At 36.9% G+C, this 19,432-nt stretch overlaps 1 protein-coding gene and 1 long non-coding RNA gene across 5 annotated transcripts in view; one reads left to right on the forward strand and one right to left on the reverse strand.

The window, feature by feature from the left end:
• LOC131052191 (uncharacterized) overlaps window positions 1-19,432 on the forward strand; it is a 423,207-nt gene that overhangs the window by 287,557 nt on the left and 116,218 nt on the right. For all 4 annotated transcript variants that reach the window (XR_009371577.1, XR_009371578.1, XM_059216699.1 and 1 more), the window contains exons 9-10: window positions 11,350-11,427; window positions 11,572-11,628. Coding sequence is in view for 2 of the 4 variants with exons in the window: in XM_059216699.1 (XP_059072682.1) it covers window positions 11,350-11,427; window positions 11,572-11,628 (135 nt within the window). In the remaining 2 variants the exon portion in view is untranslated. The remainder of the gene's footprint in view (window positions 1-11,349; window positions 11,428-11,571; window positions 11,629-19,432) is intronic.
• Window positions 1-19,432, reverse strand: part of LOC131873655 (uncharacterized) — a 90,584-nt gene that overhangs the window by 60,050 nt on the left and 11,102 nt on the right. The window contains exon 3 of the long non-coding RNA XR_009371579.1: window positions 14,870-14,969. This is a non-coding gene — a long non-coding RNA (uncharacterized LOC131873655). The remainder of the gene's footprint in view (window positions 1-14,869; window positions 14,970-19,432) is intronic.

A 19,432-nucleotide genomic window follows, 5' to 3' on the forward strand; every position in this document is an offset into this window, starting at 1 on the left:
GCAAATATGAAATGATAAGATCAAGTTGTTCAGACATTCGCTGTGATCATGCCCTCCTTCTTGATACCCTGACATTTGGAGAAGAATTTCTCCATGCCTTTATCATAATTGAGGAAATTGGAATTTCTTTGTGAAACATTTCTCATACTTAGTCAAATTTTGGCTATCTCCACGCTCGGATGAACTTTGCTTGTGAACTTGTCCTCAGTTTTCCGTTTGGCTTGAAACTCCAGCTGCGATCTCTATGATGATCCCGCTTTTATTTCCTCCTGCGACCTGTAAAACCAAAGAAAAATAAGTTAGAAATCTATCTTGGATTAAAGAAAATCGAGGCTGCGAATGGCTAAGTGTTTGGAGATTTTATTTCATTTTCATACTTAGCCATGAGAATGGGATTTTCATATGTAAATTCTCCAACCTTTTATAACTTCAAAAATTTCATTCCATTTAGTCAACAAAAATGATTATTCTCACTAAAAACTTGAACAAGTCCACAAAAATCATCTCCAACGGATTTTGAAAACTCAGAGAATGTAATAAATTTGTACTTAACCAACTTCACCTTCGATGGGGAGAGAAGAAAAAGACAAGAAGACAGAAAGATCTTTAGAAAAACTCAGAAAATCCGAATGATCTGCCTCCTATTAGCTGGTTATACTCCAAAATCTGCGGATTCTTTGACAAGAAGCTCACCCAACTGCAAGCAATATCGAAATTTTCTCCAAATGAACTCCAATCTGCAAACACTTCTTTATGCTCTCCTTAGCTAAAGAATTTCGAACTTCTTGGTGTAAGAATGAAGTTACAAATGATGCATTTGTAATGAAGTTGAATTCCTAATTAGAAACACGCAAAATCATCCAACTCATGTTTCTAAATCTAACTCAAATCTTGGGAAAGTGTTGTCATCTTCTTTAGTTCGAAAATCCTTTACATGTGCAAGTTTCTAAATTGTGTTTAGTCCATAAATTCGAATTAGGCTTACAACTTAGCATCTTCCAAAAAGTTTCTAATCTGGAACTCAGTCTGCAAATCCTTTTGATTTGCAAATATCTTCTTTCCAATTTTAATTTTGAGTTTCCATTTTGACTTTTCAACTCGATGATCTTTGAAAATCTCTTTTTCCAACTTTCTAATTTGATTAGGAGTTCGATTTTTGGGAAGTTCTAATGACATCACTCACATTCTTGTTGACTTTGTTTGACTTCCAAGAGTAGGGCGGAGTTTTGAGGCTTCAACTTCATGGTTGGGCGGAGTTTTCATCTTCTAACATGATGCTTGGGCGGACTTTTATGACTTCTATCATCATGTTTGTTTGCTTGCCTTAAACTTCATTCATCCCATTCATAGGCCGGACTTTTGGAGGCTCTCTCCTTGGGCGGACTTCACTCACTTTGAAAACATCTTGCATGTCCAAGTGTAGGGCGGACTTCTACTTGGCACCAAGTATCACTTCATACTTAGCTAAATTTCTGTCATCAATTCTCTTTCATATTGCATCATATTAACCTCTCCATTTACTGACTTCCAATCTTCATGTTGCCATCATTGATGTCTCTTACATAGGGCAGAGGTTTTAGGTTCTTTGACACCACACTTGGAAGTGTTTACTAGGTAGAGCAGACTTTCTATGACATCTCCACCATAGGGTGGAGTTTGAAGGCATCACCTTGGCGGACTTTTGGCGACCTTCTCAAGGCATGGCGGAGTTTTATACTCCCTCCAAATGGCAGAGTTTTGGAAGGACACCAAGGAGGGCGGAGTTTTGTGCTCCCTCTTCATGGCCTTATCACCAAGGCGGACTTTGAAAGGTATCAAGGAGGGCGGGGTTTAAGGTCTCCACCATGATTAGCACCTTGGGTGGACTTTTGATGCATCTCCTAGGGCAGACTTTTGAAGGTCTTCCTTGGGCGAAGTTTTGAAGGCATCAAGGAGGTATAGGGCATTGTTTTAAGCTCCCTCTTCTTGGCCTCTTTAACATGGCAGACTTTTGTCATGACTACCAAGGCAGAGTTTGGAAAGACCTCTACCAAGGCGGAGTTTAGGAAGCACTCCCACATGGCGGACTTATGTAGGTCTTCAACATTGTATCTACTTCCTTGGGCGGAGTTTGGAGAGACCTCAACCAAGGCGGAGTTTTAGGCTTCCACCAAGGATGGCGGACTTTGGAAGCCTTCTTCAAACATGGCGGACTTTGAGCACCTCTCCATGGCGGAGTTTTAGAGCTCTCTCTTCAAGGCGGACTTTTGAAGGTATCAAGGTGGGCGGAGTTTTGACCTCCCTCTCCAAGACGGAGTTTTGACTACTTCCTCATGCATGGCAGACTTTGGTGTTCCCTCCAACATGGCGGACTTTCTTCACTTCCCATGAGGGTGGACTTTTGACTAGCAACTTCATGGCGGACTTTTGGGAGATCGCCATCATCTTGGTTGGATAGGTCAGAGTTTCATAGACATTATGACTCTTTGCCAGGACAGACCTTTGGAAGGCCACCAAGAGGGCGGACTATATATGAAATATAACATCTTATATTTAAGTTATATTTCATATATATTGTCAGGATGTTTGAGAGTGGTTTCGAACCTCCAGGAGTTATAATGCAAAATCTAGTTTTTGGAGGATTCTTCAATTTTCCAAACAGTCAAATTTCAGGATCAGGATGACATTCCAGACTTAGCCAAATTTCAGGACATTTGAGGATCAGGATGACATTCCAGACTTAGATGATTTTTTTGAGCTAATTATCCTTTGAATGTGCCATGACCCCCTAAAATATAGGAACTTAGTTTTTTGGGTCAAAACTTGAAAATTTTGGATTGCGGTCGAAGCAGGTTAGTGGTATCAGTGCAAACCCTAGCCCCCCACTCCGAAAAAGAAAAAAGTAGACATCCCTAAAAAATAGGGAAAACTTTCTAAAAATAGCCATACCGGGGATTGGGCTAAAAATACCAAAAACAAAACTTCCTAAAAAATAGGAAAAAGCAAACTTTCTAAAAATAGAAAGTCGTTCAAATTTGTCCAAATCAATTGCGATCTTTGTCCTTTGGCCTTTCTAGGCACTTTGACAGTATCCAGACTCTATTATCACTTGGCTTACAAAAACTGACTTTCAATCTCTAGGACTCGAACCGTTCAAAATTGAGCAAGGCTTGGCAAAACTGAGGCGGAAGGCCACGAGACACTAACAAAACCCTAGAAAGCAGGAAAAGAGAGGGTCCCCATTTGCAATGGGGCAATGTGTGAAAAAGGTCACAACAGGTCTCTCCTCTGCGACCAGTTTTCTATATAAAGGCTGTTAAGCCTCATTGTAAAGGGTTCTCTCCCTACTGGCTTGAGCTTTTCTATGCTCTTTCACTTCTCTTGAAGACTTGTATTTATCTTGTATTTCTACAACTGTAAGTTTGGCCAACGGCCTTATAATGAATTGAAATCATCATTGTTGCCTTACTTCAACTTATGCATGTTGCGTATGTGTTCTTACCTTCATCGTAAGTGTATGTTTGTGGCTTTCTTTCACATATATGCTACGTTAACATGTTTCTCAGTGTGACCTATGGGAAGCCTTCTCCTCTCTTGACATTTATCAATGTAAGAACCCTACTGGTTCTTTGCTTCTATACTGCTCTACTACTGGATGCCCTGTCTGAATTAGTTTTGGGTGTTTTGAATAGATATATTGTTTTTTTGTATTTTGAGGGTTTATTGAAAACAAATAATCTAAAACTGAAACTAATTACAGTAATCTGAAAATTTTGAAACAACTGAACTACTGCTGTAATGTATCATTGTTTCTCAAGAGGATGGGAAAATACATTATTTTTTTAATAATAAAAATAATGGCAGCAACAACATGGAACCTGATTTTTATTTGATTCTTCTTTGCCTTCAACCGGAATTGAAGCATTTACTATTCACGGCAGCACTGTAGCGTGTCACTATTCACGGGGTACTGTAGCGTGTCACTGTTCACGGGTACTGTTCATGCGTCACTGTTCACGCGCACTGTAGCAAATAACCATTCACAGCTGCACCTTATCTCTCCCTTATTTTGTCAATTCGATGAATACTGAAATAAATACTATTGCAGCACAATCAGAACCTCTGTATGAGATTCTCTTAGAATTATCAAATTCACCAGGTATTTCACTGGCTCAAATGATGATCACATAGAAGAACTACGTTCTCCAATGGCAAAGCTGTAAACCCTTCTCAGAGTTCAAAATCACAATGATCAAATATCTTTTTCTCCTCTTTTTTCCTCTTTTCAAAAGCCTTATATATATTTCCCATGAAGGTTCGATTTTCTCCAATAAGGCATTAAATCAATTAATGATATTAAATGACATTTAATGATACAATATTTTCACTTTGTCATTTAATATTTCACCTTCGTAAAAGAGCCACAATTAATTAATTAAATGGTCCCCTTTAATGATACTTGGACCCTTGCTTAAGTTATAATATAAAATTATATTATAACTTAATAATATAAGCTCAAAACATTAATGTTTATTTAAACTAAATAAACATTAATATCTCCATTAATACTCAACATTTTTGAACGTCATCTAAACTGGGAGCTAACATGATGAAGCTGCATATGATCATACCCCTTTACTAAAAATAGAAGGGGCCATCTCTAACATCTCAAACTTACTATAAATAGTAAGTATAGCAAATGAAGTCCAAATGATACCAAATGAAAGCCAGATCGAAACACACTGAACTCTGGAGATGATACAAGCCTCGGAAGATGTTCTATCCATACTCATTAGCCTACGAGGGTCATAATGATAGGCTAATCACCCAAAAAAAACATGTCTGCTAAAATGGGGACATTACAATCAAGTTCTAACTTCCATACATGCGTTGAGGTCATTCATGCAACCGATGTTTGTGCATCTCCTGGGCATTTTAGTTGACTCTTTGTGCCATTTCAGGTGGGGAGAGAAACATCTATTATCTTGGTGCATCACCTCCTTTCATTTTAAGCATTTATCTCTTCCCTTTTCCTCTGCAAGCTCTTAGGAAAGGTTTAGAAGTAAGATCTAGAGTGTTGAGTTGGTTCAACACCTGCACTTGGATGGAGAAGGAAGTCAGCCTTCTCTGAAGATTCAACCCCCTTGCGCAAGGTCCCACACTTCAGGGTTGTTTCCATGTTTCACAAGGTTGCTGAGTTGATAGCTCAACAAGGGTGCAAACTTTTGTGACAACAAGAACATCTCAACATCAAGTTCAATAAAGTGTGCAAGATCAACATTAAGACAAGGACTCAAGCATCACAACTTCAAGGATACAACCACAACATGGCAGGTTGCTTTACGATGTCAGGATATTCAGGACTTCTAGGCAAGAAAGAGGTTAATGTATATACTTAACAATTTCAACAATGAAATGAGGAAATTTTATGACAATCTTGAATTTCCTTCAAAAATCCAAGAATCAGGATTGGTACAAGGAGGTAATCCTGATTAGGGACATAATGCACAAGAGTATCAGGCATACACATCATGAAGTCATGTACTACATCAAGGATGTGTTCCACATTTCAAGACCAAAGACTATCAATAGGTAGGATGTTCAAGGTGAAATATATCACAAGGAAGATTCCCAAGTATGAAGATGGAAAAGTGAAAGTGATCAAGCAGATAGTTTCGAAAGAGTTAAGCAAAGTTAGATACTTGATCACAAAGATGATACAATTTGGGAATATGAACCATCATCATCACACCAGGCTTAGAAATGTTGAGTATCAAGAGATATTGCTTGAAGTGCAAACACTTCTTTGTGATGATCTACAAGAGGTATGATGAGTTGGTGCCTAGTCACATTCAACCTATCAGGAGATTCCAAGTCAGCTGTCCATGTTCAATGTACATGACTCTTCTACAATTGCACATGTGGAGGCACAAAGTTCCATGTACCTAACCTCATTTTTAATTGGTTTACATTCAAAGGACTTGTGTCCTAAACATTGTAATTTTCTCATTGGTTGAAACCATAGATGAAAAACTCGGATTTTGCAATAACTCGGCAAGGCCAAAAAATTTTAAAAACTCAGGACTCGCCAAAACTCGGCAAAAAACTCGGCAAAACTCGGCAACTTTATCGAACATTTGAAAATACATTTTTTTTTTATATATAATTCAAAAACACACATTTACACCAAATTTGTATAACATATATGATTTCCATGATATATAAATCAAATTTTTTTGGTAATACATAGCAACAAATGCAAGTATCATAGCATAAACCAAAAACCAAGTGCAACATATGTATAAGAGTTCAATACATATCAATGTATCATAGTGACAGTCTCATAGAGTTATAGAGTCATAGACCACAAAACAAGAACCTCTGAAATTCTGATTACATATCAAGTTCAAAGTTTGGTATCAATGAAAATAAGAAATCATAAATTGCGTCTATGACTAAAGCTCAAAACAGATTGTGGCCGCTGGGTGGGTGGTGCTGAAGTAGTGGCAACATCCTCAACACTAACAGGTGCCTCTGCTGCATGATCAACCTCCTGCTCCTCCTCACGTGCTGCCACTTCCGCATCCCATTCCTCTCCTGCCCTCTCCAACTCACTCAGCTGCTCATTAGTAAGGAATGGATCCAAATCATTATCAACATCATCAGGAGAAGCAACCCATTCTGCTGCATATGGATCAATGTCATCCAAGTCAAGTCCTTCATGTGAATCTTGCCCTAGCACCTTCTTCTCATGTAATCGAATGTTGTACCGCACATAGACAAGATCATTCAAGCGTTGTTGAGTCAACCTATTGCGCTTTTTTGTGTGGATGTTCTCAAAAACACTCCAGTTGCGCTCACAACCAGAAGCACTACAAGGCTGTGATAATATGCGGATGGCAAGCTTTTGAAGATTAGGCGTTGTGGCACCATAATCTTCCCACCACAAATCTACAAGGATACAAAATGTGATTTATAACTTGTAAAGATTTCAATAATCTTAAAGAGAGAAATAAATGGTAAAAATTAAACATATGTTTTTTTTTACCTGGTCGTAAGGTGGCTCTCCTACGTTTGCAATCAGGTGAAGAAAACAATTCCCCTAAGGCCTTCTTATAACTCTGCAACTCATCAAGTATCAGGTCTCGAAGGATCTCATCATCAACTAATCTCCGAATGCATGTGTCAAGGCCAATTCTAACCTCTGCATCTGCTCTGAAACTCGGAGAGTAAAAAAACTTGCGATTCAAGAAGTAGGCAGCAGCATGAATATGTTGGTGGAGTTGATGGTTCCACCTCCGATCAATTATGCGCCATATGGGTTCATACTTGGTCTTGTTTGACCCATACAAGTGTTGAATCGCCTCTTTGGCCTTATCCATGGCCTCATATAGATACCCCATGGAGTTATGATCCCCATCCACCATTCGTAGCACCCTCACCAACGGTTCCGACACCTAGATATAAAAAATCTAACAAAATCAGCAGATTGAAATATTAGAAAATTAAATAATAAATCATCAATTAAAGTTTCAAAACTTACATTGATGATCTCCTCCACTATCTTGGCAAAATTAGTATCAAAAATGGCAATCACAACCTTCTCTGCTTCAGGCTTTGTAGCATAAGGACTCCCCAACCATCTTTCACTCACGAACATCCGCTTCAGGTTGGGCAATGTAGCAAGTATGCTCTGCAAGGTGAGGAAATTGGTAGCAAAGCATGTGACCCCCGACCGCACAAGATCCTTACCTTCAGTGTGCTCTCTCATAAGATTCAGGACCCATGTGTGATTGTAGATGTATTTGGTGATATTCCTTCCATCTTCAACCACTTTCTTTACCCAACTTAGTTTCCCTATGTCCTCAAGGAGCAAGTCAAGACAATGGGCAGCACAAGGGCTCCAAAATAATGTCGGATGTCTAGCCATTAGAAGTTTGCCGGCTGCCACATATGCAGCTGCATTATCAGTCACAACTTGGATGACATTCTGCACTCCCACATCCATCACCACTTCATCCAACATGTTGCACAAGGTCTCCGCATTCTTCACTTCATTGGAGGCATCAATTGATTTTTAAAATACTAACTGTCCTCCTGAAGCAACTAGAAAGTTGATGAGTGTCCTGTTCCTACCATCTGTCCATCCATCAGAAAGAATGGTGCAGCCATTCTTTTCCCAAATAGTCCTTTGCTCTTCCACTAATGCATGAGTGTTTTGGACCTCATCCTGCAATAACGGTCCACTTACCTCGTAACGGCTTGGGGATTTGAACCCCTTACCTGCCACAGTCAACGCGGTGACCAATTGGTCCCAAGATGGACTAGAAATAGCATTGAACGGAACATCATTGTAGATAAAAAATCTAGCACACGCCACCTTGGCTTGTTGGTGAGCCTCTTTATTCCATGCAGTGCCAAGCAATCCAGGTTGTGCACCAGGAGTGTTACGTGGAATAAAGAAGTTTTCCATGTTGCTGTCCAAAGTTCCCTTTGCTCGTATCCGTGGCCCAAGGGAAGAACCAGATGTCCCCACATCTGTATGTGACCCCATAGAACTCAAATCTGCCCTTGGGGCTGCCATTGCCTCTGCTGTTCTCTTTTTTGTTGCCTTCCTTTGATCATATGCTTCAAGCGTTGCTATTGCATCTCTCGTAGCCTCTTCAGTACATTCCGTACAGCTTGTGGTATCTCGGCATTGAATTTTTGCAAGGTGATATTTGAACCTATTAATGCCACCTTTTACAATTTTTTTGCAATGGTTGCAAAAAACATCTCCTCGTTTTGGACCTGGTCTCCCATGTTTCCAACAAGGGTCTCTCTTTTTGCCACCAACTTTAACTGTAGAAGCTGAATCCATTTTCTTTCAAAAAGATGTGGAAAAGAACCTAGCAAAAGAGAGGCAACATTTAGAGATAAATAACATTGTTACCAAAAAAAATCACAAACATCCAAAAATTACAATGACTGTATAACTGTATTTTATTTACAGTCATCTATTAATAGATGACTCTCTAAAATTAAAATTTTTAATTGGTTGTGTATTTTTTTAAGTTTTTAACTTCAAATTTAAATTTAAATGAAATACTTTAATACACATTGACATTACACAGTTGACAGTCATTTCAAATGACTATGAGTATTTCACAATTGACTGTGTAATACACAGTCATTAATTACAATGTACATTAATGATTAATGTATTACACAGTCATCAGTCATTTGAAATTTTGAAATGACTGTAATGACTGTGTATTACACAGTCATTTGAAAATGACTGTGTAATACACAGTCATTTCTCATTTGAAATGACTGTAATGACTGTGTAATACACAGTCATTTGGAAATGACTGTGTATTACACAGTCATTTCAAATGACTGATGACTGTGTAATACACAGTCATTTGAAAATGAATGTGTATTACACAGTCATTTGAAATGATTGTGACTGTGTAATACACAGTCATTTGAAATGACTGTGACTGTGTAATGATGACTGTGTAATACACAGTCATTTGAAAATTTGAAATGACTGTGTATTACACAGTCATTTGAAAATTGAAATGACTGTGATTGTGTAATGATGACTGTGTAATACACAGTCATTTGAAAATTTGAAATGACTGTGTATTACACAGTCATTTGAAATGACTATAATTACTAATGATTGTGTATTACACAGTCATTTGAAATGACTATGACTGTGTAATACACAGTCATTTTCAAATGACTGTGACTGTGTAATGAATCTAATGATGACTGTGTAATACACAGTCATTTGAAATGACTAAGACTGTGTAATACACAGTCATTTTCAAATGACTGTGTATTACACAGTCTTAGTCATTCGAAATAAAACGATACAAAAAGATACCTGGTCGTGCGTGCAAATGCAAACAATACACAGTCATTTTGACTGTGTAATACACAGTCATTTCAAATGACTGTATATTACACAGTCATTCGATTAAAATTTAAAATGACTGTGAATTCGAAATAAAACAATACAAAAAGATCACGAATAAACAAGTAAAAACCTGGTCGCGCGTGCAAATGCAAACCCTACTGGAAATCGCGTGGCGTTTTTTGCCTTCCGGAGTCGCGCGAGCCGCGAAATGGAATAAAGACTTCGGTTTTTTTTTTGCCTGCAACTTAAGTCGCGTTTTTCTCGCATTTTGTGCCGCGTTTCGGGCGGGTTTTGGCCATTAACGGCGAGTATTTGCCAAAAAAATCGCAGCGAGTATATGAAAAAATCGCGCCGAGTATTTCCGCAATTAACTCGCGCGACATTATGGATCGCGATTACTCGCGAGTTTTTGAATTGCTCGCCGAGTTTTGCAAGCTTGGTTGAAACGAAGTTAGTTATAACTAACTCTAATTAGGGTTTCATCTTGAAATCTTGATCGTTGATCTTGAATCAATTTGAGCCTTTGAATTGCAATAGAGACCTCTATATAAGGCTCAAACCTCTCATTTGTAAAGGTTAATAATAGATCAATAGTGAATAGTTGATTGTTAGCAGTAGAGTAGGAGGAGGAAGCACAAAGTTGTTGCCAAGACTTGTTGAAACTAATATATGATTTTCATTTAAGCATGGTGGATCTTTATGTGTTGTTTCTACAATTTGCATGGTTTCTTATTACTTCTCAAATTTAGATAAAGTTCATTGATTATAATGGAGAAATGCAATGATATGTGATGAATTCTTTGGTTCATACTTTTTGTGGTTTGCTGATTGTAAACTACAGGGTAAAGTTAGCCTGAACCCCATTGTTGCAACAGTTTGATTGTGAATGTTCATTTAGACTGTGCCAGTATTGGTTATTTGATTGAATGGTTCACAGTATGAAATTTTTCATTACCTTTGGAGATCACACCAATGTTGAGTAGTTGTTATCATGACAAAGCAAAGCTTGGTTTGAAGGAGTTTGTCTATGAAAGCATCATCCTTTATCATCGTTGTTCTTAGGATTAGCATAGACCCTCTAAACCCTTTCCCTTTTGTCTTTTATTTTCCATGTTTAGTTCCACGTTCCAGCTATGTTCATAAACGTAAGTCCCTTTGTGATTACCACAATTATCACATCAATACACACTTAGTCTCTCCAAAACTTAATGTTGATTGTTTGCATTGTAAACCTTGGAGTTGTCTCATTTGATCATATTATTTAGCATATGAGGTTTCTTTGTTCAAGAGAGGATATAATACTTAGTTTTTAATTTTGTGTTCGATGTATCCTAAAAAACACATCAACATATATTCTATTTATTTTTTGCTTTTACCTTTTGATATCCTATAGCTCAGACGCTTCATAAATTTGTTTTTTAAGTTTACACAATAATATATAAAATTGGTTTTTTGTTTTGCAGATTGGTGCATCCACTAGCCTTAAGGAAGCAATTTCTGGAGGAGGTCCATTGTTTGTCTTCATTTTTTTACTCATCTTTGTTAGTAACTAACTTGTTAATTGCTTTCAATTTTTTTTTTGTATTTGTTACTCGAAATGCAACTTAGCTATTATGATGTTTTCTTCTTTTCTTTCATATTGCCCAAGCAGAATATTAAGATTTTTGTTACATAAATTTGTACAGATTCATTTGCTCATCATACTTTTCATTGGTCGTTGGCTCAAATTTCCACTACGAACTGTAAGTTTATTTTGTTTATCTATTTTGAATAGCTAATCTTGTAGCTTTCTATGCTTATTAATTGTTTTAGTTATAGAAACGTATAATCATAAACAACAAATCTAGTTACATACTCTATAGTTATAGCCTAGAATCATTTGAAAAAAAGGTATTACATCTTTACGATTGTATATTTAATAATAGTAAGCGGTCATATAAAATGCAAATTTGCATTTGGTATCTTAGAAAATGTAATATTATACTTAATAATAATTTGTGTGATGGTTTACTTTGGCTGAAAACTAAATCTGTGTAAGGTATGGGGTACAATCACAACTATAACAATAATCAAGTATTTGGCATACTCATCAAATCCTTGGCTGATTGAGGCCATCCAAGGTCTGCAGAGTCAAGTGAGTCTATGCTAGAGTTGCCAAGTGTTCGGTGTGAAGTCCAATGGTCTTGGACTGTTCAACTTCTTTGTATTTTCCCTCTCCCGGTTGTCTCTTCATTTCTTCTTCAAAGACTTTTTTAGTTTAAGTGGATAATGTAATATGCATCTGTATATGCTGTTGTAACTAAGTATGAAAGAGGAGTTAATAAAACAAAGATTACCCTGCTTTTCCCATGGATGTAGCCATTAATGGTAAACCATGTAACTTCGTGTGTTGTTTGTTCTCTGTGCATTTATTTGTTTTCTTAAATTCTGAAATTATTTATTTGATTATCTGTTCTTGATTCCCAACAATTGGTATTATAGCTCAAGAGAAGCTATTTTAAGAAGTTGTGAAGAAATTGAAAAGATGGATGAAGTAGATTAAATGGAGAATTGAAAAATTCTCGGGGAAGAACTTCGAAATGTGGAAATTGCAAATGGAAGCGTTGTTGATTCAAAGAGATCTCTCAATCATGTTGGAAGGAAAAGAAAAGAAAAGAAGAGAAGTGCAGTGGCTGATGAAGAGTGGGAGAAAATGGACAAGAAGATGGTGGCGACCATAATTCGTTCCCTTTCCAGCTATGTGTTGTTCAATGTTGCAATAGAGAAGAGAACGAAACGTCTTTGGGATCGTTTATCAAACATGTATGAAGATAATGTTGATGCTCTTATTCTAACCACAAAAGAATCTATAGCAGATGTTTGGGTGTTGGATTTGGGAGCATCGGTTCATGCCACTTTGCCACTTTGTATGGGGAGTATTTCAAAACTTTCAAAGTGGCAATTTTGGTAATGTTTGTCTTGGTAATAATTAATCTTGTGATATTATTGGCAAAGGGGATATTTTGTTGAAACTAACAAATGGAAATAGTTGGCTGCTGCGAGATGTTAGATATATCCCTTAACTCAAAAACTATTTGATTTCAGCCGGGCAATCAGATTCTCAAGGATGTAGAGTCACTTTCGAATCCAATAGATGGAAATTGACAAGAGGTTCCTTGGTAATTGCTAGGGGCAGCAAATCAGGCACTTTGTATCTGCTAGAGAGTCACACTGAAGGGGGAGCTGCAAAGGCAATTGCAGATTTAATGTCCCCATCCCAATACTGAAACAAAACAATGGTGTGGCCTGCCAAGGACGTGTTCATTTTGATTAGTTAAATGTATAGGGATGACACCAATGGAAGGAAGAAATGGATCAGTCCAAGACATAAGTCACAACTTATCGCTTCCAAAAAGGAGAAAATACAGATCATAGTTTTTTGCATAGTCACTGACAAAAGAAGTAATTCAGTTCGACCCTAAACATAGATTTTGTTCTATAATATTGCTGCCAAAGAGGAGAATCACAATCTACATTAGTTTGTTAACTAATGACTAATTAGGTCGTAATAAAGAGGCACACATTAGTTAATTGTTTCAAGGATATGAAAGTGAGACAACTTCTCACATCATGCCTCATCGTGGGGCTATTTAAACTCAATCACAAGTTCTTCAAAAGCATGGAATATTTGTTTTTATATACTTATGCATATTAGCAGTGCTCATTTGAGCCAATTATCAACCTAGTGCAAGGAGGGAGATAACCCATCCCATTGCAAGGTTAAAGGCGCATGCACAAAGAGAATACAACTGGAACAGCATCAAGGCTGTGCAAGTATAAGACTATATTAGGAAAAGCAACAGAGATTCCAAGTCAGATCAGATTTGCGACAAAGGCCATTGCATGATCTTAAAGATAGAGCAGGGACAGCGATGTTATTATTAGAAGATCAAAGACACAATTTGTATCAACTACCAAGGGAGTGAAACATAGCGATCACAGTAAATTCTGCATTTATATATATAAACATCAGTCGTCTTATATATTGGAGTTATAGCTGATTCAATAACCAATTTCTCTTGGAACATTATAATTAGAATTTACATCTGATTCAAAAGAATGTTTGATAAAGCATCTCATATTCATACAAATTGAATCTTGTTTGAAGTCAATTTACATTACCAATCAAAACCACAAGAAAATATGATAAGGGACATTACAGTTTGTGTGTTGAACAGTGAGTTGTTTAAGGAGATTATTCAGCGGTATTACATTTTCATGCTATTGTTTCTTTCACACATGCATTTGTTGTGAAATTAAATAAATAATTGGCAAAAATTGGAGGTGTAAACAACCCTAGGGTTAGACAACTAAATCAGGGACATTACCTAGACAGTGATTCGGAGCTTTGGCACAAGAGGCTCGGACACAAGAGCAAGCAAGGCCTTGAGATTTACAAAGTTGCCATTGCCCTATCTATATATGGGACTGGCTTGCTCCAAGGGATCAACTTTCAAGACTGCAATTAGTGGATTTGGAGATGTGTGAGCACTGTATATATGACAAACAAAAGAGGATTAGCCTCTCTGCAAGGAACATGACACAAAGATACAACCTTTGGAGCTCATGCATTCAGTTATCTTTGGTCCTGTTACCAGATTTTCACCTACGGGCTCAATCAGGTAGAGCCACTAGGTTCTTTTTGAGCAAGTGGTATATTTCATAGCCTCTCTATGTTGCATTCAAGTACAAATGAAATAACCTCAAAAGAATGCAGAAAGCAAAGATTGCAAAGTAAAAGCATTTCATTGATATAAGTGTACGAAGCATAGAAAGATTAGGCAAGTCTTTCAGAAAGAATGTAATCTTTATTAAAATGATAGAATGCATGTCTCACACAATAAGCCGTGAGACTGACCATGTTCATTCAATATGCACGATGCACATGAAAGCTAACTTATACATGAATAAGTAAATGCTAAAAATGCATGTCTAGAGGGTGACCAGTCATTGCCTGAATGACTGGCGCTTGTTGGCTGATCCATAAATCTGCCGGTATCGTCCTGCTCCTCCTTGCTTCCCAGGTCCTCAATGCTCCCTTTTCCTACATGATTCAATAGGCAATAAGTTAGAACTATGTTCTAAGCAATGAAAGGTCATACACTATACATGAGCATTCACTTATACATGTATAAGTCAGTCTTGATGTGCAAAGAAAGGAGATGCATATTTTAGGTGTCCAAGAGAAATCAAGAAAATCATCATACATAGGCATATTATTTCTAACATGTTTGCTTCATGTGCAGCTACAAATCTGATCATGTTCACTTTCAGCATGTGGGGTGAAATGGGCTCCCACAAGGGTTAACCTCAGCATGCTACAATCTAGTGTTTAAAAGGAATTATGGTTACTCTGGTGCATCAGCGTAACTCAATCAAATAGGGGTTCATTATTCACAACAGTGAATTAGTCAATTAACTGGTATAAACAACAAATCACTACTCCAAGGAGCCATGCTGACATATCAGAGTACCAAGCAGCTACAGTAACCATCAAAGATTGATCCAAGGAGTCTCCTGTAATGTCCCACTTTGAAATATAATTTAATAATAATAAATTAATAATAAAATTAAAATACAAAAGAATTAAAAAATATATATATATAAAAATTAAATTAAAATATAATAAAATAATTAATTCACTTATTAAATACTGATTAATTGCCCATTTATTTCTATCTGCAATATAATACTATTAATAATTAAGCAATATAATATTTATTAATTAATTAAGGAATAAAATATTAATTAATTAATAAAAGATTAAAGTACCCAAGGAACTAGCCTAAGAGTCACGATCTTATTAAGGAAAGAATGATTAGAGGAGGACGTGACTTTCAATAAAGTCATGTCTCTCCCCAAAGGCAGCGAACCCGCTGGCCACTTTAAATATGGGGCTCAATACTTCTCACGGGGGGAAAAGAAATAAAGAAAAAGGGAGAACAAAAAGAATCGCTGGAAAATATCTTCAGCCATCTAACGAATCAGCAGATACGTAAAGGTTTGACTCTACTTCACCACGAACAATAAGGAAAATACTTCCTTGCTTTAATAGAATTCACAACACACACATCAGCATTTATATTAATCAGATTTCTATCAGTTTTAATAATATCACGAGTGCTGGTAATGTAAAGTGTATTTTTATACTGAAATAATATTGTTGGAAGTTTATATATACTATGAATATGTTCTAGATTTCTTACTGTTTGAGAACATACACTATGTAATATACTGCTAAGTCATTGGGCTATGTGATGGATGACACGGGGAGGTATAAGGAAAACTATGAACAGCAACAAGGAACTGCAGATTGGGAGCCACTACTGTGGGTGCAGAGTAATGGATGTCACAAATGTATACGTAAATGGATATAGTTAATAAATATTTTAATATATATATTAATAAATATTAATAATGAATATTTTAGTATATATGTTAATAAATACATATAATGAAAATGATATTACTTATATTAATGAATATTGAATATTTTAATAGTAAGTTATATGAATATGTTATTATATATGTTAATAAATACATATAATGAAAATGATATTACTTATGTTAATGAATATTGAATATTCTAATACAAATATTAATGGATATAGTAATTTAATACATATATTAATGAATATAGTAACGAACAGTCTAATACAAATATTAATGAAAGACGTATGTTAAGGAATACTGATCTGATTAGGATCTATGACTATTGCATAAGAATGCTTATAGCAATTACATAAGTTAATTCAAAGCATACATAAGCGAATTAACATGATTAAAATGCTTAAATGAACAAAGCATATTAAAGATGATGATAGAAAGAAAAGAGAGAAAAATAGATAGAAGAGCAAACACAATTGATAACGGAGTTCGTCCAGATGGACTACGTCTTCGGATCCTGCTCCAATAGGGGGATCGATCTGATTACTCCAAGAAATCAATTACAAATGCTTGCAAAAACTATTCCCTTCAAGCACATCAGTAGTTAACCTCCAACATGCAGGAATAACAACAAACTCTTCAACATAACATCTCCTTCCTATCACCTGGATACCTCAAAAAGGCCTACTACCCCCCTTTTATACATAAAATAAGTCTAAAATAGACTAAAACCACCAACTCCCATAAATAACCCTTTACAACAAATTATTTCCTGTGTATATCCCCTTTACATTCTTATGAATTTGGCACCATTAGTAATTAGGGGATTTATTTAACCAATATCCCCTTTAAAATAGGGATTGGCGGGATTCGCATTGTTTAAATTTAATATGGGCTGCTTATAAATCAAGTGCTATATATAGCACAACGGTTTCCATCCATTTTGGGAGACCGGTAGTCAAGGGTTCCACCCCCGTCAGCCTCCATTCTATCTTTGCACGGTTGGTTATACAGTAAAACCAACTTCTCTCTATAAAATAGTAAATGCGAATGAATGGTCTAGCGGTGAAAGCGGTGGGTTTGTTGAGGGAGGTGATGAGTTCGAATCTCATAAAATATCTTTTGCTAAACCGTTTTCCTCCTGAGGTGCCATGTGTTTATTTCTAGAGTATTGGAGATAATTTATTTTATCCTCCAGATCAAGCCTCCCCACTAAAGAGCTTTCAGACCTCCGAAAGTTTGACTACTCAAAAAGTAGGTGAGGGTAAAGTTCCCTCACTTTACCAATCTCCATCCATCTTGCTTTACCAGGGTGCATCCCTTTACGTCCCACTTTAAGGTATTCAACACCACCTCTTTTTGAAGATCATCAACTACTCAGGTGCAAGGTCATCAACTCAGGTGCAAGGTCATCAACTAAAGGGACTTGAATATTAGCCTCTTCATCGAATATCATTGGAGGCTCGTACAACTTTAGATTTTCATTTACAACTGAGTAAATTTGTATATATGGGGGAAGATTAAGGCGAAAGGCATTGGTACCGATCTTTTCCAAGATCTCAAAGGGACCATATCTGATAGGTTTAAGCTTCTTACCTTCACCTTGCATCCTTTCCTTGCTGAATGTAACCAAACACGGTCACCAACCTGAAAATGATGATCTATACGATGCTTGTCATGTCGAGCCTTGTATTTGGCTTGGCTCTTCTCCAACTAAGCTTCTACTACCTAATGAACTGCTTGGACTTTTTGAATGAACTTTAAAGCCTTCTCTGCATCATGACATCCATCTTCAACATCATCTTTTCCAAAAGAAAAGTCCATTGGTGTCTTTGGCAAGTAGCCGAAACAAGTCTCAAAAGGAGACCTCTTTGTAGAAGAATGTGCTGCATGGTTGTAAGCATGCTGCACATAATGAAGATTCTCATCCCACAACTTAGGATGCTTGCTACAGTAACCTCTAAGCAGATGAACAACTGTCCTGTTGACTACCTCTGTCTGTCCGTCAGTTTGCGGATGGAAGGCTGTACTCTTCTTCAGCTTGGTGTCCATGAGTCCCCACAAAGATGTCCAAAATTCCCCTAAGAATTGAGAATCTCGATCCGATACAATAGAAGTAGGTAACCCAAAATGAACCCATACAAATTGGAAGTACATTTGAGCTATTAGTTCAGCAGTGACCTATTTCTTACATGGCATTAAAATACACATTTTGCTGAACCGATGAACAACAACATACAAATAATCATGTCCCTTCCTAGACATAGGTAAACCTCCCACAAAGTCCATAGACACACTTTCCCATGGACGGTATGGTACAGGTAATGGTGTATACAAACCCAATTTCCTATTACTTGGTTTACTAGTTGCACACATTACACATCCCTTAATATACTTTGTAACAGTTTCCTGCATACGAGGCCAATAACAATACTTCTGCAATTGAACCAATGTTTTACTTACACCGAAATGCCCTGCAATCAAAGAGGTATGTGCTTCTCGAATCACCTGTGCCTATTCATCTTTAGGAATACATAATTTAGCCAAGTGGTACAACAAGTTATCCTGCACATAGTAATCTTTTTCTTCTACATGTTTACCCTGGATTAGAGCTGCATATATGTCCTTAAAGTTCTCATCATTAGCATATTGTTCCTGAAAACTTTCACGAACCATGGAACTATTTTTAAGGATTATCAAAGCATTCTTAACTGGAGGTCTAGAGAGCATATCTGCTACTTTGTTATGGGCACCTTTCTTATACTTAATCACCAAATGAAACTGTTGAAGAAAACCCATCCACCTAAAATGCCTACTTTGTTGCAGTTTAGACTGTGAGTGCAAATACTGAAGTGGCTGATGATCAGTGTGGATTACAGTCTCTTTGCCCATTAAGTAGTGTTTCCATTTCTTAACACTCTGAACTAAAGCATAAAGTTCCTTATCATAAGTGGGATAGTTACTTACTGCGCCTGAAAAAGTTTCAGAGTGGTAGCAGACTGGTTTACCTCCTTGCATGAGTACAACTCCCATGGCAAACCCACTCGCATCTATCTCGATCTCAAATGGTTGATGTAAATCTAGTAAAGCCAGAACTGGTGCAGTGCTCAACTTTTCCTT

Source organism: Cryptomeria japonica, chromosome 2, assembly GCF_030272615.1.
Source record: "Cryptomeria japonica chromosome 2, Sugi_1.0, whole genome shotgun sequence".
Lineage (NCBI taxonomy): Eukaryota > Viridiplantae > Streptophyta > Pinopsida > Cupressales > Cupressaceae > Cryptomeria > Cryptomeria japonica.